Genomic DNA, 23,559 nt, shown 5'->3' on the forward strand with positions numbered 1-23,559 from the left:
TTTCCATTTAGCAACAACTAATGTAAGACCATGGCATTTCCTACTATATACAGTGCTTTTACTGATTACTTTTTTTTTTCATATAAGAAGACAAAACAAACCTATTATTTTTTTTAAACAAAAATATTTTAAAACTCTTTTTTTCAAATTAGGAAGCATCGTGATTACATACTCTCCACCCAAGATTGTTAATCATTTTTAGTTACATCTTCCTCTATTGATGGCACTTTTAAAAAACCGATCATGATCTACTTTCTTATTATATGTTATTCAGCAGTCATCCTTTTAATTGGGAAAAGTCTTGATGAATAATTAGTGTGTCAACTATTTGTGGAAGAATATTTTCTTACCTATAGAATGAGTATAATAATAGTATGTTACAGAGTAAAAAATGAGAACTAGGGGCGCCTGGGTGGCTTAGTCGGTTAAGCGTCCGACTTTCGCTTAGGTCATGATCTCCCGGTTCGTGGGTTCGAGCCCCGCGTCGGGCTCTGTGCTGACTGCCGGCTCAGAGCCTGGAGGCTGTTTCAGAGTCTGTGACTCCCTCTCTCTCTGACCCTCCCCTGCTCATGCTGTCTCTCTCTCTCTCCTAGAAATAAATAAAACATTAAAAAAAAAAATGAGAACTAAGGGGCGCCTGGGTGGCTTAGTCAGTTAAGCGTCCAACTCTTGATTTTGGCTCAGGTCATGATCCCACGGCTCCTGTGATCAGGCCCCACATCGGGCTCTGTGCTGAAGGCATGGAGACTGCTTGGGATTCTCTCTCTGCCCCTCCCCTGACTCGTGCTCACACGTGCTCTCTCTCTCTCAAAAAATAAACTTAATTTTTTTTTAAAAAATTAGAAAAAGGAATGAGAATTAAATGAGACCATGTGTATATAAGGCACTTAACACAGTGCTCAGCACATAGTAAGTGATCAATGACTGGTAGCCATTACTCTGTACAAATTGTAACATACCATTCTTTTCTCTACTGATAGCTGTTCAGAGATTTTGGAAACAGAACAGTGGAAGATTTTATAAACATAGCTCAATATGTTAACTTGTGTGTGAAGTTCATTTTTTAAAAATATTTTAAAAATATTTAACAACTGACAACCTATGGAGTGTTATCTATTTGTATATTATTTTAATTTTGGTTTTTAAGAAGAAAATTTAGGCAGAGTATTGTTCTTTGCTCCAAGAGACAGTCACATAGCAAATGTCTTTTGATTAAAAGTAGCTCTAACAATGAGGCGCCTGGGTGGCTTAGTCGGTTAAGTGTCCGACTTTCTCTTAGGTCATGATCTCGTGGTTCGTGAGTTCGAGCCCCGCGTCGGGCTCTGTGCTGACTGCCAGCTCAGAGCCTGGAGCCTATTTCGGAGTCTGTATCTCCCTCTCTCTCTGACCCTCCCCTGCTCACGCTGTCTCTCTTTCTCTCTCTCTCCTAGAAATAAATAAAAATATTAAAAAAAAAAAAAGAAAAGTAGCTCTAACAAGCTCACCAGTTTCAGTAACTACCCTGTACTTTGTTTAAATTTAAATAAGAAATGCCTTGGCCAAATAAATAACCCAAGCATAAAGTCAATTTTTTTCATATTTTTTACAACTTCTTGAATATCTGAATGTTTTAAAATCAATGCCATAAAACCTATGTGTTTGTGAATGTTTCCATTTGTTTTTAGGAATTCTATTTTAAAGAAAGTTTTGATAAGTTAAAATTACACAATTAATTAACTTGGAATGATGATTCCTACTATTGAGATTTCATTTTTTCAACCTTTCTTCATTGCAGGCCTTGTTTGTATGAAGTCCAGCACGTCTGTGGTTGAACTTGTTATGCTGCTTTGTTCTCAGGTAGGAAATCTCATTCACTGGATTGCATTAAACTCCACAAGGATTTTTTGTAACGTCCTTAGTCATGGACTACAATTGCATATATTTGTATATGTTTATACATGTTTAAAACTTCCATCTCCTATCTCATAGATGAAGAAAATAATTTACATTAAGATATATTTTTATGTAGATGGACTGCATATGCATATATTTGTATATGTTTATATATGTTTAAAACTTCCATCTCTTATCTCATAGATGAAGAAAATAACCTACAGTAAGATATATTTTTATGTAGATGATCGTACTGTGTAAATATTGATGTAGTCTCCCTCTCCCTTTTTTTCTGCTCGCCTTTGCTATATTATTCTCTCGCACCATCCCTATCTTTCTATTGTCTCCTATCTGGAAATATATGTATATATATACACGTGTGTGTGTGTGTGTGCAATTTGTTTTAGATCTTTTGATACCCTTCTTTACATTCCACCTTCTAAAACTGCTATAGTAGAATTTATAATTTTGACATTTATTATTAAATGATTTCTTCTATTAGATTAGAGATAATGAAAGCAAAGCCTTTTCATGCAATAGCGGAGTATAAAATATAGCTTATTACTAAATGGTCTTTGTTAGGTATCTTGTGGCTTTCCTTTTTTTTTGTTTTAAGGCTATTTGTATATTTCAGTACACATCCAAAAATCTACTGTTTATTTTTAATAATCAGATTTAAAAACACAATTTGTAGTTGTTGGGTTTTCTTTCTTCTTAGCATTTATTAGAAATTAAAATATATGGATTACATTTTTCTTATAACTAAAATTAGGAACCCAGTGGTCTGTCTTCTTCCCAGCTCTGTCAGGTCTCTGAGTGATCCTGATTTTCATATAAGGATTAAACATATTGTAATATGAGAACAAGAAAAATAGCTTATATGTATTTGTAATAAGTAATTATTACATTTATCCCTAGTTTCATCAATAGAAAGAAAAATACATCTAAACTGTTTTTAGTTACTGACCTTGAGGTCCGTCTGAAGCCGCAGCTATCTCCCAAATAAACAACAATATGGCTTCAATTGATCCTTTAAAATATTAGCAAAAAGAAAACAAACAAGACTTACCTATTCATTTATAGTCTTCAGGTTGACTTTCTTGAAGAATATATTCATAGGGAAGCCTTTAGGTCCATTTCCTCCTTTTCAGCCAGGAAGAATATGAAGAATGTTAATAAGGAAGAAGTTAAAGAAAACAGCATCTCTGGTAGGAGTTCATTTGCAGGACATTTGAAAATTGTTACCTATTGTCAGAGTCCTGAGTTCAAGAGACATTTGGAGATATCTGTTCAGACCTTTTAGGTTCTTGATGATGCACATTTATTTTAAAAAAATGCTTTTGTGGAAAAAAAAAGTTCCTCAATATTCCTTCTTCTTTAGCTCTGGGTTTTACTGCAGTTCAGAGACCTAAAGAAGAATGTAGCATTAGGGTCTAGTGTCTTTGATGGCCTCATCATCTAATCATAGGTTTAACATTACTCATTTGCCGGCTCCAGGAATTCCTGCCATTAAGGGCCCTAGAGATGAAACTTTGCCTCAGATATTGATTGAAAGGAAGAGTGAGAAATTTAAGCACTCTATGCAGTGCACTTTCTCTCAGCGTTTCAGCAAAGCAGTATTATAAACATGTCTCTCAGTTTGATTTTTAAGTTGAATTTTTTAAATTATTCAGAGTGTATTTAAATATTTCAAGTGGTTAATTGATTAAATATACTTCATTTGAGTGACTACAAAATGTACATTTGTAAAAAATTGTTCCAATCGTTTTGTTATTTTATTAAACTGAAATGTTGCTTTCCATAAAATAGTTTTAAAGAAATAGTGAGTAGTAATCTTACTTTAATACAATAGAGGTAAGATGAGTGTTTTATTCTACTATGAAATTGGCTTATGAAACCATCTCTGTAGGTGATTAATTATTCCGTGAATGTGTAAAATCTTGGCTTGACGGACACCCACAAAAACAGATATGCCTTTAAAATTTCTCTTAATCTGCCACTTTTCTCTATTACTCAAATTCAAGATGATCTGTATCCTGTTTTCATCCATTAGCAGGACGACCATAGCAGTAGCAGACTTCTGATAAAGGAAAATAATTACAGTTAATGATGCTCCGGAGCTCCCTGGGCCTAGCATTCCTCAAAGCTGGGTTCTCTTCTTCAGGCCTTAATGCATCTCTTCGACAATGGAGCTGATCCCTGTAGAATTAGCAAAGTTTGTAGGGCTTTCTTTGTGCCAAGCCAGTCCTGAGGAATCTTTAAAGCTACAGAGGTCTGAGTTGTCCTTTGGTTTTATCTTACAGTCAGCTTCTTATAAATATTTACAGATCTGTTGTTGTGATTTATTATAATATGTTTGATTGTAGTTATGTTATTAAAACTCCAACGCAAATGGATTTTTTTCTGATTATTTATTTGCTTAAAATGTGTTTTTCTTTTTCCAAATTTAGATAGACTATTGAAGGATAAAATTTTGGTTGGAGAAACTAAGTAGCTAAGGGTTGAAAAGGGAAAAGAAAAGGCAACATTTCTCTCAATATTTTTTTTCATTTGCTACAATACATTAGATGCTTTAATTTTTATGCTTTTCATTTCGGAAATTTTATGTTAGCAACTATTACTAAGGATATCAGTGTTCTTTTATTCTTATCTGAGCTCCTGAATAAGCTTACTATTGCCACTGGTTTCTGTGCAAAATATGGTCTAAATTTACATGAGATCATATTACAAGTGTCTGAAGGTACTTGTCAAGGATAATTCAGTTCATATGGACAGCCTTTTAAACTCCAAGGGACATGCCATCCAGTCTACCCCCCCAGTGGAATTTTAGGTCGCTGTTGAGAACATATTTTTAGTTCTAAGAAGCTATTAGCATTATCATTGTATTGCATTTATTGTTCCACAAACACCCAAAATGTTTTTTTTTCCAGTATTTTGTATAACTTTCCTTACTATGCAGATCTTACAACACGAAAGTACATTTTAAGAATTAACTATTTATTTTTCTTCCCTTTCAATGTTCATTAAAGTGGTGTCCTAGTAGTATCTTTTATAAAAGAACTGGTTTTGTGCTGTTTGGAAGTAAAATGAACTGAAATAAAATAAGTCAAATAATTAATATATATAGTTTTACCAAAAACCACTGCTTAATTAGTCAAGTGTAGTGTTTCCTCGTCTTCTTCAGTATATCACAGGGCTGATACTATCTTTTTTTTTTTTATGTTTTACAATCACATTTGTTTGAGGCCCTCGATGTCATTCTCTATGTGTACCTTAATTTTCCATTACATTATTCTGAGTGTATTGTGGTCTTTGATGAATAGCAGATTCAGTTTTCAAGTAAACTTTTTTAGGTACTATAATAGTTTCTAATTATTTCCAGATTTTTTTTTTTAGGAAGTCTCCATCAGAGGTACTCCAGGAAAAATTGAGTGATGTTATCCCATAGGATTTCTTTAAGTTTTCCTAAGTAAAGTTTAGCAGATGTCATTGCATTTTTCTATGCCTTATCTTTCAATAGAAAATGTTTTATAAATTGTGAAACTTTTATGTAAAAAGTGATGTCGCTCAGTATTCAAGTACTTTCTGACTTGAAGTACTGATTAAGCAAATGCATGCTTAATAAATCATTTTTATTCTCATTTAGAAACCCCGAGACATATAAGTAACATAAAATAGAAGTCAGCCTTGCAAGTTTCTTTAAAATCTGTGTATGAAGTTACTAACATGAATTATTTTGTGGTTCTGTTTGCCTTTATTTTTTCAAAATATTTCATATACTTAAATAAAAAAGACATTAGTGACTTCACTGATGTGATCAAGGCTCTGACCCAGGACTTCTAAACACAGCACTTAACAGAAGAACCACAACTGAGGAATAGTCTTTTTTCAAATGATTTGGCCTTTGAACTTTTAGAATTTTCATGTTTTCTCCAATTTGATACAGCTTTTTCAGATGGCACAAAGGAAGAAGACATACTTTTCTTCCAGCTATAATAAACCAGAAAGAGGTTAAAAAAAAAAGAAAGAAAAAACATAGATGAGATGAATATGGAGACCTAGTAATGCATATTCGTTCATGAGTGCCCAGTATTGAAAACATGTGGGGTGTGTATAATAAGATGATAAATATAAGGACTAGATTTTTTTTCAGTGTTTGTTTATTTATTTATTTATTTATTTACTCACTTATTTATTTATTTATTTTTTGAGAGAGAGAGAAAGAGCATGAGCAAGGGAGGGGCAGAGAGAGGAAGACAATCTCAGGCCGGCTCTGCGTGCTGTCAGCACAGAGCCCAGTGTAGGGCTGGGTCTCACAAACCGTGAGATCATGACCTGAGCTGAAATCAAGAATCAGATGGTTAACTGACTGAGCCACTCAGGCATCCCTGGATTAGGTTTTTTAAAAGCATCTTAGGAAGTATGAAATCCTAGTTATCTGATGAAATTATGTCACAATTATTTATTTAGTGACCGCTTTTTTATATTAGCCTTGTGGTGGCTACTGGAGATTTATTGGTAACATCCTTCCATTTCTTAATGGAGTCCAGTATTACCTGAGAAACTTGCCTGTTGTGTAACTGAGTTTGAAATCATTGACAAGTAAAAAAATTGTGACATGATATATTTTTAAAAATTAAAAAAAAATTTTTTTTTGAAAGAGAGAAAGACAGAGCACGAGCATGGGAGGGGCAGAGAGAGGGAGACACAGAATCTGAAGCCCAGGCTTTGAGCTGTCAGCACAGAGCCCGATATGGGGCCCAAACTCAAGAAGCATGAGATCATGACCTGAGCCAAGGTCAGATGCTTAACCAGCTGAGCCACCCAGGCACCCCTGTAGCATGATATGTTAAGTATAATCTAGTACTACACATGATTCAGAAAATTGGTCCTGTGAACCATCAACAAGACTTTTGTGGGGGGTTTATTGAGATGGACTAAAGACGGACTCCGTGAAGCTAATGGCCTTTCTACACAGCATAAGCAAGGAAGGAGATCAGGCTAGGGAAACTGAGCAAACGTCAGAGAGAAACCTGTGACATGCTTAGAGCAGCTTCCAGCCTAATTTTAAGCACATTAGAAATTAAGTAACCATACAATATATTTATTTAGGTTTAATTTGTGATGTAGTGAGTTACCCATTTCCAGACAGTATATGAAACAATATTTCCTGAAGGGTAGTTTTTAATATAAAATATTATTGTGTGTTAATAGCATAGAATTGAAGTTGATAAGAGACTTCTAACTTGTGATTAGTATTGAGTAGTTCCTGGTATTTGCTTCTATAAGTTCTGCTTCTCTTTTTAGGAGAAATAAAGCCTCTGTTTTGTTCCTGAGTATCTCATAAATCCCTGCCTTTTTCTCTGGACAGGGCCTGACCCCAACTTCTATCTGTGGTGTAACATCATCTCAAAGTTAAAGGGGCACATTAGGCGTTTAAAGTTTTTGGGAATTGCTCAGAGTATACCCTCTCTCTTGCCATAAAGTTTGTAATTTGTTTTACGTATAAATAAAAGTTTAGCAGGAAATTGAAAATGTGGTGATGCATGGAGATTACTGTCAACTTGGGTCATAATAAAATTATTAGAAAATTAAAATTACTAGAAAATATGGAGAAGATTCATGGTAAAAATATACAGACGTTTGAAAATAAAAGAAAGATGATATAAATAGTAAGTAATCCAAAACCTTCCATTTAATGTATCTTGGGGAGAATGCCTACTGTACGAATGCACCAAGAGGGCACACTCTGGTGTGTTATTTACCCGACTCTTTATGGCATCCCACTATGAAGATTTAATCAAAGATTCAAAGAACATACAATTCAAGTTACTTTTGATTATTTCCATGTGGTCTTTTACGATTGCTTTTACTTCAACTCCTAGAGAAGTTAGGAGGTATAATAAATTTCAAGTCAAACAGTCTTATGTCATAAACTGTTTATTTTTCAAGCTACCTATAATATATGTGATATTCATACATGATATAAACACTCTCATCCTTGCATATTAATTAATTCATATCCAACTCAATTGTAAACTGAAGTAAATGATGAATAAAAGGAAGTTCTGAGCTCCTCTGTGTGCAAATGGTAAAATATAAGAGAAACAACAGCAGTCCTTTTTCTTATTTCTGAATTCTTATAATTTTACTACAAATGAGACCAAAACAAATCTGTAAGCCTTGGCCATCGGTAGAACAATCCTTAAGAGCTATAGTTTCTGTAGGAGAGGAGAAAGAATGTAGCGTTTGCTGAGGTAAACAGATTTCCCTGGGTCACTGACAGACCACCTCTCTGACCTAAAAACCCTTCCCATACTTTGCTGCAATATCCACCTCTTTCCTTTTTGTCTAGTAATTTTGGCATATATGTTTTCCCCATGTCTATTTTTCTATGTTTACATTTTATAAATTCTTCAGACACATTACCACAACTTTGAAAAATAGCAAAAACAATGTATATGCATTTCACAGTCCTACCACTATTACACATTGTCTTGATTTTTGGTGGTTTGTTTGTTTGTTGTTGTTGTTTTACTTTTGTCCTACATATATTTCAACATACTTTATTTTTAATAGTTATTAAGTGATAAGTAATTGTGTGTGTCCTCTTTTACTTCCATTGTTTAAATAATTACAGCCTCACAGTAAGTTGTAAGTTGTAAAAATAGCACCTAGATTCCACGCGCCCTTCCCACAACTTTATTCGCCTTTCACTGTTGTTTTCATGCATTAATTTTGTGCGTGTATATATAGATCAAAGCAATTTCATTCCTTGGTGTAACTTCCAACATTATCAAAATGCAGAATTATTAGTGTTACTTCATATCTTCCCAGTTAATTCAACTTTTCTTTCATGAAACTTTTCTTGTTTGTGACTGTGTGGTTCTGATCACTCCATCATTCCGTTAGCATTTGAAGTACACATATCTAGATAGTACAAGTACCTGTTTACATGTTTTAATTGAACCCTCTTACATTTGATACAAGCATGGTTTTCTTTATCAATTTCATTGGAATTTCCTTGAGGGTAAGCATTATGTTCAGTATTTCCTCTCTTTTTGAAACAGTCCATACAGCCAGTGGAGAAAATTAGTTATATATAGTGTCATCAGTATATTTATTTAATATTTATGGAGAGTATTTTAAATTATAGAATGTTTGACATTATTCAACAGGAAAGACTTTTAACGATGGTGCAAAGCCTTAAAGTCTTACAGGATTTCTTTTATGGGTGTTATCCACTTCAACTACACTACAAATTTATACCATAACAAAGTTCATTTTATATTTGTGTTCAGTATTATGTCATCCACACCTAGCAAACTGTCTAACACATAGTATATATATCTATTATTACTCACTAAGTTAATGCATGACTAGGGAGAAAACACAGTCCCCGAGATGATTTGATTGACATACTTTTATTGTGGTAAAAGAGATATAACATAAAATGTGCTTTTTAACCATTTTTAAATGTGTAGTTCAGTTGCATTAATTACATTTACAGTGCTTGGTAGCCATTACCATTATCTATTTCCAGAATTTTTAGCACCCCAAACAAAAACTCTGTATACATATTTCTCTCTCCACAGACTCTGTTACCCCTAATCCACTTTTTTATCTTTATGATTTGCATACTCTCAATATTTTACATAAGTGGAATTATATAATATTTGTCCTTTGTGTCTGGTTTATTTCACCCAGCATAATGTTTTCAAGGTTCATTCATGTTGTAACATATCTCAGATCTCCATTTTTTTGAGGTTGAATGCTATTCCATTCTATTTACAGTAGCCACATTTTATCTATTAATCTGTTGATGAACACGTGGGCTGCTTTATTAACATTGGTCTACAAGAATCTATTTGAGTTTTTATTTTCAATTCGTTTAAGCATGTGCAATTCTTGAGTAGAATTGTTATGTGGTGATTCTGTTTAGCTTTTTGAGAAACTTCCAGTTTTCCAGGATGACTCACTTTTTCCATTTCCATGAGGAATGAATGACAGTTCCAGTATCTCCATATGCTCTCTAACACTTGCTTTCTATTTTTTGTTGTTGTTTTAATGTGTTGCTGTTGCTTTAATTATGGCCATCCTAGTGAGTGAGAAGTGGTATTTCATTCTTGTTTTGATTTGCATTTTCCTAATGACTAATGATGTCGAGCATCTTTCATGCATCTGTTGGTAATTTGTATATCTTCTTTGGAGAAATGGCTGTTCACATCCTTTTTAATTTCCTAATTGAATTCTTTTGGGAGGGTGTTGTTTTTTTTTTTAACATTTGTTCATTTTTGAGAGACAGAAGAAGAGCATGAGTGGGAGAGGAGCAGAGAGAGAGACGCACACAGAATCTGAATCAGGCTCCAGGCTCTGAGATGTCAGCACAAGAACCTGATGCAGGGTTCAGACCCATGGGAAATCATGACCTGAGCTGAAGTCAAATGCTTACCCGACTGAGCCACCACGGTGGTGCCCCCTAATTGAGTTTTTTAGTTAAGGTTTGAGTGTTTTTTATTCTGGATATAAAATCCTTATCAAGTATATGATTTGCAAACAATTTTTCCTATTCTCTGGGTTATTTTCATTCTCTTGATACTGATTTTTGATACACAAAAGTTTTTAATGATGTCTAATTTGTCTATTTTTGTGTAATTGTTGCTTATACTTCTGGCATCATATTTTAGATCCCAAGGCCAACTCCAAAGTCATGCAGATTTTCCCCTATATTTTCTTCTAATAGTTTTAGTTCCTAAATGTAGGTCTTTGATCCATTTTGAGTTAATTTTTATATAATATGAGGTAGGGATTTAGCTTCATTCTTTTGGATGTGGATATCTAGTTTTACCTGTACCATTTGTTGAAGAGACCATTCTCTTTCCGTTGAATGGTCTTGTTACCCTTGTTGAAAATCTATTAACCATAGATGCCAAGATGATATCTAATTCAAAAGTAGTTCCTGGGGCACCTGGGTGGCTCTGAGTCAGTTGAGCGTCCAGCTTCAGCTCAGGTCATGATCTATCACATAGCCTCTGAGTTCGAGACCTGCATCTGGCTCTGTGCTGACAGCCTGCTTTGGATTCTGTGTCTCCGTCTGAGACTCGGCTTTTCTCTGCTGCACTCTGTCTGTCTGTCTGTCTCTCTCTCTCTCAAAAAAAAAAATAAACATTAAAAAAATTTTTTTTAAAAGTTAGATTCAAAAGTAGTTCCCAAACATTAAAAGAAAGACAATTTTAGAATATTGAACGAATAATAAAACTTCTCACCTCATATTTTCACTACACAGGAGTGATAACAGTTAAACATTGAATGAAATATTCTTTCAAACTCTACCTCTATATATAAATATATATATAAATATATATAAATGCAAAGTTCCTTCTCTTGTTATTAGTATAAGCAGAAATTGGTCTTATAACAGTGATGGCTTATAAATTGCTTTCCCAGTTTGTTCNGTGATAAAAATGTAATGTGAATCACGTACAATTTAAAATTTTCTAATTACCACATTAAAAAAGGTAAACAAGAAATAAGTGAGATTAATTTGAATAAGAAATTTTATTTTACCTAAATATCAACCTGTGATCGATATAAAATAATTAATGAGACATTTTACATTCCTGTTTTTTATAGTGTCTTTTGAATCAGATAGGTGTGTATGTATGTGTGCATATGTGTATACATATGTGTGTGTGTGTATATATATATACATATATCATGTAGGTATTTACTTGTGAACTTTATTTTTATTGCTTTTAAATTACTTTGATGACCTTGTTACTACCCTGTGCTAATTATAATGACAAGAAAATTTTATTCACAAGTAACAGTTAATTGAGGGAGCCAGCTTTACAGGTCACTGTTCTTGTTCAGAAGTCCAAACACCACACAAGTGTATCAATTATTTAAAATTAAACAGGTGTGGGGTGCCTAGATGACTCAATTGATGAAGCATCTGACTCTTGAATTCAACTTAGGTCATCATCTCACCCATGTCAGGTTCTGCGCTGACAGAGAGGAATTTGCTTGGTATTCTCTCTCTCACTCTCTCTGCTTCTCCGCAGCTCACATGAGTGCGCTCTCTCTCTCTCTCTCTCTCTCTCTCTCTCTCTCTCTCCCCCCCCCCTCTCTCTCTCTCTCTCTCCTCTCTCCCTCTCTCTCTCTTTCTCTCTTCCCCTCTCTCAAAATGAATAAACATTTTTTTAAAATTAGGTATATAACTTATACTTAGCACACATATCAGTTCATACTAGCTGCATTTCAAGTACTTGTAATAGCCACATGTGAATGGTTATTGATATATAGATGCTGTATTGGTCTCCATAGCTCATCATCCCATATGTGAATATCTATGCTTTTCTTTTCTTAATGTTAATATAGTTCAAAAGTAGAACAAGTTGTTCCAGAATCCCAGAAATATTATAAGTCTTCAAGCAAATATCAGCTAATTGTGTGTAAAAAAAATCTTGCAGTGAGTTAAAAATTACGATAGCTAAGACTAACATTTTGTACTGGCTTATACACCTATTGCTACATGATTACTTATGAAATATATAAACTAACATAGTTGTACGATTGTACTTTATGCCAGTGAAGCACACCAGGGTCTAAGTACTCAAGATTTAACATTGAAAGTTCCATCTATTCTTAAGTGGTAACATAGGTAACTGGCATAGTGCAATTTATTATTTTGCCAAGGCAGGAGTTGAGAGCATGTACAAATTTGGTACGTGGGAATGAATTCTCCAAGCAGCAAGACAGCATCAACAGCTCAGTGCAGCAGCATGGTTGTTTTCTATTTATTCTTGAAAGTAAGGCAGTTTTATAATGAACTTTTGTTGTGGGATATAGTATGAGCCTAGGTGGTAGTTGCAAAACATGACTAAATACAAAGGTCTTGAAATGTGCATCTTGAGAAATATCAAATGTCTATTGTATTATTAGGTTATTTAGGAATTTTTTTGAGAAGCTAAACTTACATAGTAGCTTAATAATAACCAGCACTTTTGAGCCATAGTTGAATACAGTCTAGAGCTCTTATGCTAATGGTATAATTTCCTTTAAATTTATATTTTACTGTATACTTTTCTTAAGTTATGTTTTGAGAGTCAATCTACTGATATACTGATTGTTAGCTCTAGAAAAATATGACATTCAAAGATTATCATCAAAAACGTGATCTCAACAGTATAACTTAAGACAAAATAGTACATCAGTCATGACTCAGACACATGGTGAACTCTCAAGAAATGAATTTTGCTGAAAAATGTAAATATCTTTTTCATGATAAATCATGGAAAATATAGAAGGATAGTCACTGTTATTGAATATAGACCAGTAAATGATTTTGATTTATTGTCAAATTTTATTTATTTCCTTATTTTTAACGTTCATTTTTGAAAGAGAAGGGGAGACACGGTGCAAGTGGGGAGGGGCAGAGAGAGAGAATCCCAAGCAGGCTCCACATACCAGCACAGAGCCCGATGCAAGATTTGAACTCACGAACTGAGATCATGACCTGAGCTGAAACCAAGAGTTGGACACATAACTGAGCCACCCAAGTTCTCCTCTTTTGGTGTTTAATAAAGTTATCATTTGTTGATATTCTTCTGATCACTTCTAGTAGCATATATTTTCTCACCAAGGAAGAAGTATCTTCAACAATTTAACATAACATATAAATATGCTTGTTTGTTTATAGTTATAGAATAAAAATAATGTTTAAAAAAATCTTATAAAACAACCTAGATTATTTTTTATTACAAATACAAACACAAGTATATGTGTATGTGTATTTATATGTATATACACATAAAATATTTGTAGTAAAAACTGCTGTTAAATGTATTTACATAATTTAATGATCTACTAGGACCCTGGGAAACATATTTATGTTTATATTTATTTTTATGTTTATATTTATAGAAAACACCAACTTTTAGTAACCAACTAGCTATATTTCCAAATTACCTAATGTTTTTTCTATGGTTGACTTTTGTATTTGTAATCTCTTTTGAGATTTACTCATTTCTTATATCCAATTTTCCTCTATGCTTTTAGTAGGATGTTCCTAAAAATAAAAAGTGAAAATGAAAACAAATGATACAATGAATACTTGCATATTTATTTCATTAGTTCATTTTTGTACACATTGAAAATATTAGTTATAATCTGATTTTCTTTATATATAGTATATTTTTACTTCAATCCTTATACTTAATAATTTCCCTAACTTAAGCATGCCAGTAATAATGAATATTCACAAGGAAAATATTTGAGGCACATAACCTATTTCTTTTACTGGCAACTAATAATAAGTAGGCATTAAGGATATAAAAGTAAAAAGTCAATTCTGGAGTTCCTGAAGACAAGACCTCAACTTAACCTTCCTTTTTTACCTTGAAATATTTTCTATGTTTTTAAAGATTTTGAGATATATTGAATCTCTAAGGACATTAAGTTGGTTCACCTAATTGTATACAAAGCAAAAGGAAATGGGAAATGTGTATTGAGCTAGCACAGAGGAGGAAAAACTGGTGGGGGGAAAAATGATGTCCTAGGTCTGAGATTTCTACTAGGTCATTTAACTGCCGTGAAGTGATTGTTGAAGAGAACATAGGGATTTCATTGTCATCCTTCTGGAACCTATTTGTCTTCAAAGTGTTTAGTTTCAAAGGATCCTTCAGAGATATCCAATTCTCTGAAAAAGTCCTTCATCTTGAGGAAATTTTATGCATCCATATAGAAGAGTTAAAAAATTATGACAAAACTGTCTACAGACTTGGCAGCTCTCTGCAGGCATTCAAACCCAGTTTAGTATGTTTCCCGTGAAGACAAAATTTGATGCCTATGTTTAATTTACACCTTTTCTTATAGATGTTCATTTTTTTCCAGTAGTTGAATGAGTTCACGTGTGCGTGCGTGCGTGTGTGTGTGTGTGTGTGTGTGTTTTCTCAAATGGCAGAAAGTTTCCGGAATGATTTGTAGACACAATTTGAAAATATACTTTTTTCCTGTCGTTGCCAAAAGATTTGTCTTTGTTGAAATAACGATAAATGATTACACCTTTGTATACATTCTCATGTATCCGTTTCCCTTGTTTTAAGTAATTTCTCTAAGTCTACGTGTCAGAGAGATTTGTTAGAAAGCTCGGACAGAGATTAAAGTGTATTCCTGGTTCAGCTATCGCCCGTTTACCAACTCTCAACGTAGTTTATGCCTCACCAGTCACCGTAAACACTGCGTCACCCTCTGTACTAGGTGCCCTTAGTCACCCTCTCCATATTTTACCTGATTGTTCTTTTGAAACTCCTAGAATCAGTTTCATGATAATGGACATTTAGGAAACACTTTTTAAAATGCAGAATCAAATGTGCATCAGTGTGAAGGAATAGAATTATTGCCTAGCCTCTGTCATTACTCAGGTTTTGTTTCTTTTTTTCTGTTTTTTTTTTTACACAGTCACTGGAAGTGAATGTTTTCAGTTTTACAAAAATACCATATGGTGGGAATGAAATGTCATGTCAGAGCAGAAAAGGACCTTAGTAATAGTGTTATTTTAGAGATGTGGATAGTTCAGTAATTACGATGTTAAGTTATGATGTAATTATGAAATAATAATATACTCTTTATGAGTAGAAGGAAATTTAAATAACTGAACAGTTTGAAGGAAAAAGTATGTATTACCTCATAAGTAAATTGCTCCACACTGGGAAGCTAGGTACTTTCAGGTTTGTGTTGTGCAGTCTTTAGGGGAGAGAAAGAGATGACCTAAGGCAGTAATTGTCAACACTGATTTTCCATCAAAATAATTTGGGAAGCTTTAAAGTGATACCAGTGCTTGGGCCCTGTCATTGGAGATTATTGTCTTTTGATAGGTACTTTTTAACAACTCCCCTGTTGATTCTTTTGTGCTGCCAGTTTGAGAACCATAGATTGAAGTGATACCCTTGATTTGGGAGGATTAAATTCAGTTCGACAACAAAAATACATTGAGTATGTACAGTGTGCCAGTAACTTTTTACTTAGTAGATATGCCTAGTTCATTTAAACAAGATCCTGGGGCACCTGGGTGGTTCAGTCAGTTGAGCGTCCAATTTTGGCTCAGGTCATAATCTCATAGTTCGTGAGTTCAATCCCCGCATCAGGCTCACTGCTGTCAGTGTCGAGCCCGCTTCAGATCCTCTGACCCCCTCTCTCTGCCCCTTGCCCACTCACACGCTTTCTCTCAAAAATAAATAAACATTAAAAAAACCAATATCCTCCCTTTCATTAACGAATTTATGATCTAATAGGGAGACATTTGTTTGAGTAGATCTCTACAAAATAGATCTCAGAAGGAGTATTTTCTGATTAATGAAAGTATTAAGCAGTGAGAAAATGATGATCTAGACTCGATCCCATTTCCAAAGTTTTAAAATTATCGTTTCTTTTACACACTACCTGGATTTATTATGTTACCAACATAAGCTGTTGTTACAAGTTATACTTTTCTTATAGGATATTTTGCCCTTCACATTCCAGTTTTTCTTTGTACTTACACATTTTTGTTTACTGTTCAGTACTGACTATGATATTTTACTGAGGTTATAAAGAGTTTGGAATTTTCAAAAAAGATGCCCAAATAATTATTTGTGTACTTTTACAACTGTCATTCAGAAATTACTAAACAAGCTTTAAAAAAAAAACCAAACAGGGGCGCCTGGGTGGCTTAGTCGGTTAAGCGTCCGACTTTCGCTTAGGTCATGATCTCGCGGTTTGTGGGCTCGAGCCCCGCGTCGGGCTCTGTGCTGACTGCCAGCTCAGAGCCTGGAGCCTGTTTCAGTCTGTGACTCCCTCTCTCTCTGACCCTCCCCTGTTCACGCTGGCTCTCTCTCTCTCCTAGAAATAAATAAAAAACATTTAAAAAAAAAAAAACCAAACACATTTTATCCTGATGATTTCTGAGAGAAAATCTACTTTATCTTCTGAGGAATATTATGTTCCTTTTTCTCTCTCTCATTTAGTTTTTTTTTTCCTCTCATTTGAAAGAAATAAACCTGTGTTCTCTTCATTGCTTATGAGATGTAGAGAGAAACACAGGCAATGGACATGAAGCTTGAGCAAGAAATACAGTTGTTTTGGTTTTTAAGCCCCTGAAGTTTGGGGGCTGTCACAGTGTAATCTTGTTTCTTATAGGGGAGCGACTCCCTCATTTTGGTAGAGTACACCATTACTAGATTCTTGAAAGAGAATGGATGAGAAGCAAATGTTTATGCATGTCTGAAAATGTAACTCATCTCTCCTCGAATGTTATTGATACTTTGGGTAGATCTTGTGCCCTGAATGTTCTCCATAACTGTACAGGTGTTTCCTTTTCTTCTCTTTCTAGATTTGCTATTGAGAAGTTTAGTTTTATTCTACTCTTGATTCTTTGTAATTTTTTTCCCATTTATCCTTTTCCTTCCTAGGGGTTTTATGTCATGTATTTAATTCCTAGGAGCAATTTTAAATTTATTTGATAATTTCCTCTCTTCCATGTTCCCCATCCACTGTTTCTACAGTTTCTACTCGGTTGATATGGCCTTTAAGCTGGAGATCCTCCAGTTTCATTATTTCTTTATTATTGTTTTTGCTGTTACAGTTATTGCATCCCTTTATCTTTTTGTTGGCACTTTCTCCTTTTTTTCTGTTTTTTTTTGGGGGGGGGATGTTTGCAACTTTGTCTTTTAAGCCTTCTTTTTTTGATGCTTGCAATGTCTTCACATATCTTAACCATGTAATTACAGATTTTTGTTTGTTTCTTCACTATCTCATTTTCCAAGGTTTTTGTTGTTGTATTGTTGTTGTTCTGTTGCTGTTGCTGTTCCTGGTGTCTCTTTTGTACTCTTGTCTTGGTCTGTGCCTTTCGTATCAGGTTGCCAACTCTAGGTAATGACTTCAAAAGTGATGTTAGTAGTGTGAGCAGCAGCTCGTCTGCCAGCTCTAGCACCAGCTCCGGCACCTGTAGAGTTCGGGACAGTAACTTAACAAGCTCTAGAGCCTCACACAGCTCTGGGGCCTTCTCCAGCTCCAGAACTGAAGGCAGTGTCAGCTCTAGAACTGGAATCAGCTCCAGACCAGACAGGACCGAGCTCGGGCCAGCTTCAGGGATAAAGGTAGTTGCATCATTAACTGCTCCAGGAGCAGTTCCAGAGCGAGGGCCAGTTCCAGAACTAGTCCTCGCGGCGACTCTGCAGCTACAGCCAGTTTCTGCACTAGCCCCAGACACAGAGCTACGCCAGCTGCAGAGCTGTCGCCCCCTCCAGCGGGAGCTCTCGTACCAGCTCCACACTTGACGCCAGCACCAGTGCCAGCTCCGGCTCCAGAGCCACGATCAGCTCCAGATCTAGAGGCCTCTCCACCGCCAGTTTTCACACCAGGTTTGATAACAGTGCCTGAGTGAGAGTCAGCCCAGAACCAGAGCGGGTGCAACAGCCAGCTCTCCACTGCAGTCTGAACGTCAGCTCTAGAGCCGGATCCAGCTACACACCTAGTGCCAAATCCGGCACCATCCCCACTACCAGCATCAGAGGGCGAGTCAGCACCAGAGGGAGAGCCCCCTATGGCACCGGCTCCTGGGCCAGCACCAGGCTTCAGCCCGCGCCAGCTCTAGCTTTCCATCCCTCCCTTGCCATGGCGTCCTTTGTTCTTTCTACTTTTCAATTTATATTGCATCTACTTTGAGGTATACTGTATTTTGTGTTTTACAATTCACATGCAATAAAACGTAAATTCTTGATCATCAAAAAGAGAATGAGTTTAGTGACTAAAGGGTTGTGTTTGTATCTTTTTGTTTTGTTGAGCCAAATCCAATAAGTGAATTATTTTCTTTCAAGTAGTGCTATAATATTGTGCTACTATTCCTAAATGTTGTTAGACCATTTCTTATCTCTGTTCAATGCTTTCTTTTCTTTCTTTTTTTCTATTTGAAGTTTTTATTTATATTCTAGCTAATTAATATATTTGGTAAAAATCGGTTTCAGAAGTAGAATTTAGTGATTCATCGCTTACATACAACACCAGTGCTCATCACAAGTGCCCTCCTTAATACCCATCACCTATTTAGCCCACCCCCTGCCCACCTCCCTCCATCAACCCTGTTTGTTCTCTGTAGTTAAGAGTCTCTTATGGTTTGTTGGGGCGCCTGGATGGCACAGTGCATTGGGCACCCAACTTTTGATTTTGGCTCAGATCATGATCGCATAGTTGTGGGATTCAGCCCTGCGTTAGGCTCCGTGCCAAGTCTGCTTGGAATTTTTTTCTTTCCCGTCTTTCTGCCCCTCCCTCGCTCACTCACACTTGCTCTCTCGTTCTCTCTCTCTCTCAAAATAGATAAATAAACATTGTTTTAAAAATCTCTTATGTTGCTTCCTTCTCCCTTTTTTAATTTTAAAAATGTGAATGGTTCCCAAAATTCAGCCTAGGTCTTTTGATCCTCTTTCTGTCTAATCTTCTTTAGAGACTTTTGCCCTGGGTTTGCCTTAACCAGTATTTTTATGTAAATAATTTCAAATTCCACATTCTATTTTGATATGCCATCCTCACTCTCAATCCAACAAATATAAACTTAAGCAATCCTATGATTTTCCTCGAATGTATACCCTTCTTAAAGATTTTCATGAGAACGCCACTATTCTTCTTGCCATTCATGTTAAAAACTTAAACCTTATATTACTCCACTTTTTTACTTTAGCTGTGAAATCCAATTGCTCATCCAGCCCTGGCATCTCTTCTTTGTAGTGTCTCATTTTCCATTTAGCTATTCAAAGTACCCACGTAGGCCTCTATTGTTTCTCTTCCAGAAAGGCACAGAAAACTAACTTCTACTACTTTCTCTTCCTCAAACTGTCAAATTACTCTTCTAAACCACATATTCCTTGCATGAAATCTTGCAGTGATAATGTTTTCAGTGGCTTTCTTTATCCTTTAAATCCTAATATCCTTAACTTGGCTCAGACATATTTCTGCTCCTCTTCTATCAAAGATTGCAAATTAAAGTCTCATGAGCTGAGGCACCTCACAGATCTTTTTTGTTTGATCTTTGATCTGAACAGACTTTTTAAAACATTTTACTCTGTGATCTTTTAGACACAGTATAATTTGGGGTGCATATGTGATACCTGCATGTGTACTTTGAAATATCTTCTTGAAAAATCCTATGCATATTAAAGTTTATGCTGATAAAAGAGCTTTGGTGTACAAACAGTATCATAAAGAAAACCATGTCTAAGAAGTTGTCTGTACGAATTTATTCTTCAGAGTGTCATGGTTCTTGTTATATAAAAATCAGTTTTTCCTTTAAGCTAATATCGCAATAAATGTCAAATATTCCTGAGAAACTTGCACATTTTGTGGGATATTGGTATGCAATAAGTATAGTATATGTAATGGGAATATACAAAATATGTAAAAGGATGGTGATATAAGGCATGTTAATTAAAACATAGAAAAAAGAGTTCCCTGTAATTGTTCGCAAGAGAAATGATTTGAAAGTTTTAATAAGCTCTGTAAAATGGAGTAGTGATCTTACCATGTAGATGAATTTTTGCCAAAGGTCATGTATTATAGCTAAAATACAGTGGCTTTGCTAAAACCATTTAGCCAACCATAGAGCCATTTAGGTCTTTATAAGATCATTATAGTCCTCAGGCTCCCAAATCCCAAGTTGTTGATTCTCTTTCCTGGGAAAATGTAGTTCATGATATGTCCTTTTACAATTCTGCACAGATTTACTTACAGCAGAAAATACTTATACACCGAGTATCTATGTTGGGAGACCACATTTTTTCCCAGCATGTATGCAAAGCTTTAAAAAGGCAGTGTGATCAAGAGTAGAGGGAAGGGCTGACAGAAAGACTGTTTTATGTGAAGCTGAATTTGTGAGGAGGCAGGTGACTACCTCGATGTGTAGCACTTTATTAGTAGGAAAATCATGGAGAAATACCTATAGATGAGTGATGTGAGTGATCAGTAGGTTTTATTAAATAAAATGTATTAGGGAAGTATTTATTTATAGTACTATTGAAAGGGATATTATTTTTAATCCAAAAATTATACTTTTCCAGCTATATAAAAAAGCAAAAAAAAAAAATTAATCATGACAATAAACCAGGACTCATTCAAAAAAATTGGTCAAAGCATATTCTAAATATGTCACAAGAAGAGTTTACAATAAGCAGTATACTTTCCTAATCCAAAAACACTATATAACAATCACAAATTTATAATGATTATAGTGTGGAAATACCATATCACAAATATTTCTAATCTAGATCAGCAGAGAGAGGTTACATTTGGATGTAGTATTAATGTTTCGTCCTTTTTTTGTTTGTTTGTTTGTTTTACAAATTCAAAAGAATTCACGTGTCAACTTTTTTTTTTCCTCTGTACTTTTCAGTCATTTGGGATGCACATGTAACTAGAACACTTCATCTCCAGATCAATTTAAATATGTTGTATATATATCTGGTTTTCATTTTGCAATCTCCATGAAAAAATCTATATATTCAGAGCTAATGTTTTCTATCTCAAATGTTTCTAGTCCTTGTATGGTGGCATTGCTAGTTTCTTTCTTTCTTTCTTTCTTTCTTTCTTTCTTTCTTTCTTTCTTTCTTTCTTTCTTTCTTTCTTTCTTTCTTTCTTTCTTGGTTTCTTTTGGAAGGAAGCTTTGTGCTGAGAGCCTTCTATACTTTTGTTTCTCTTTCTGTCTCAGTCTGCATCAAACCTGAAATGTACTAGGAATTCAAAAGCACCTTCTAAACTAAGTAATATGCAGCTACTTTTAAAAATCAGACGTCCTACAAAATAACATTTGTTAAAAATATTTTTCACAGATTTAGAACTGATATTATGTGGAAGTTATTGACAACATCAACTTGGTCCTTAAACCAGATATGATTTTTGTTTATGTGCTCATTTTCCTTATATTTGGTTTGGTTTTTCCTTTTAGGAATGGCAAAATTCTATTCAGAAGAATGCAGGACTTGCATTTATTGAACTCATCAATGAAGGAAGGTAATTAATTTTACGATTTTTAGACAATTAGTTCGTGTGCATTTTATTCCACTAGGATTGCTCTCCTACCATCTGTTCCAAAAACATATAAGGAAATATTTTATTTAAATCATTTATCATACAGGTAATTAAGCTTCAAAGAAACAAAAGTTTAAGATACTAATCATTTATTTTGGGGTGGGGGAAAAAACATGTGTGAAATAAAGGAACAGACTTTCTAAGGTTTTTGTGTGATTGGAGCCTCGGATTACTGGGTAGTAAAGTTGTTTAACACAGATCAAGTGAGCCCACTCTGCAAGCCCATCTGCCACTCCATCTGTTTTCAAAGCCGTGCTCGGCGTTCACTCTTACAGCCCATCTCCGTTCATGTGAAGGAGTTTTATCTGAACATATCATGCTCTCTGATACTCAGCTTCAAATGTGAAGGGTATTAAATATGGGAAGGAGAACAGCCAGGCTGAGAATTTATATATACCATTGGTTTTGTGTGTGTGTGTGTGTGTGTGTGTGTGTGTGTGTGTGTGTGTGTGTGTTTTGTTTTTGTTTTTTTATAGTTTGTTGTCAAGTTGGTTTCCATTTAACACCAGTGCTCATTCCAAGTGCCCTCCTTCATGCCCATCACCTCCCTTCCCCTCCCCCCACCCCCATCTGCCTTCAGTTTGTTCTTGGCATTCAAGAGTCTCTCATGGTTTGCCTCCTTCCCTCTCCCCCACTATTTTTCCCCTTCTTCTCCCCCATGGTCCTCCATTAAGTTCCTCCTAATCCACCTATATGTGCAAACATATGGTATCTGTCCTTCTCTGCCTGACTTATTTCGCTCAGCATAATACCCTCAAGGTCCATCCATGTTGCTACACATGGCCAGATTTCATTCTTTCTCATTGCCATGTAGTATTCCATTGTATAGATAAACCACATCTACTTGATCCATTCGTCCGTTGATGGCACTTAGGCTCTTTCCATGATTTGGCTATTGTGGAGAGTGCTGCTGTGAACATTGGGGTACATGTGCCCCTGTGCATCAGCGCTCCTGTATCCCTTGGGTACATTCCTAGCGATGCTATTGCTGTGTCATAGGGGAGTTCTATTGTTAATTTTTTGAGGTATCTCCACACTGTGTTAAAATGAATCTGTCAGTAAATTTATGTTTGAGCCCATTTTTGTCTTTATCACTTCATGATAAACAGTTGTTTACTGTGATTTTTGCAATACTTTATTGGCAGTGGATACATTAAGGTAGATGTAACTGTCACCAGTTTGACACTTATAGCTTCTGTCAGCCAAAGACCTGTATCCTTTACAGTTCTTTTCTATGATATGATGTATTCATCGGAAAATAATGACTGCATATTTGGCAAAATCTATTTATTTCTTATTTGAAACTGGTTTTATTAAACTGATGATAATGGAATAATACTAACTGTATATAAAACTTTTTTATCAAAGGAAGTGTCATGAAAGAATATTTTACAAGATATTCCTTGAAAATTAGTTTATATATTGTATAGAAACCCATTTAAAAATTTAACTTAGGGGCACCTAGGTAGCTCAGTCAGTTGAGTGTCCGAGTCTTGATTTCGGCTCAGGTCATGATCCCAAGGTCATAGAATCAAACCCTGTGTCCGGCTGCATGCGCAGCATGGAGCCTGCTTT

General features: G+C 35.1%; 1 protein-coding gene across 1 annotated transcript in view; it reads left to right on the top strand.

Annotated features, from left to right (window-relative positions):
• NBEA (neurobeachin) overlaps window positions 1–23,559 on the top strand; it is a 685,485-nt gene that overhangs the window by 308,700 nt on the left and 353,226 nt on the right. Inside the window, exons 34-35 of the mRNA XM_077752635.1 lie at window positions 1,775–1,836; window positions 21,842–21,906. Coding sequence (XP_077608761.1) covers window positions 1,775–1,836; window positions 21,842–21,906 — 127 coding nt within the window. The remainder of the gene's footprint in view (window positions 1–1,774; window positions 1,837–21,841; window positions 21,907–23,559) is intronic.

This window comes from Crocuta crocuta, unplaced genomic scaffold (assembly GCF_008692635.1).
Source record: "Crocuta crocuta isolate KB4526 unplaced genomic scaffold, BGI_CrCroc_1.0 scaffold190, whole genome shotgun sequence".
In the NCBI taxonomy this organism is placed as follows: domain Eukaryota; kingdom Metazoa; phylum Chordata; class Mammalia; order Carnivora; family Hyaenidae; genus Crocuta; species Crocuta crocuta.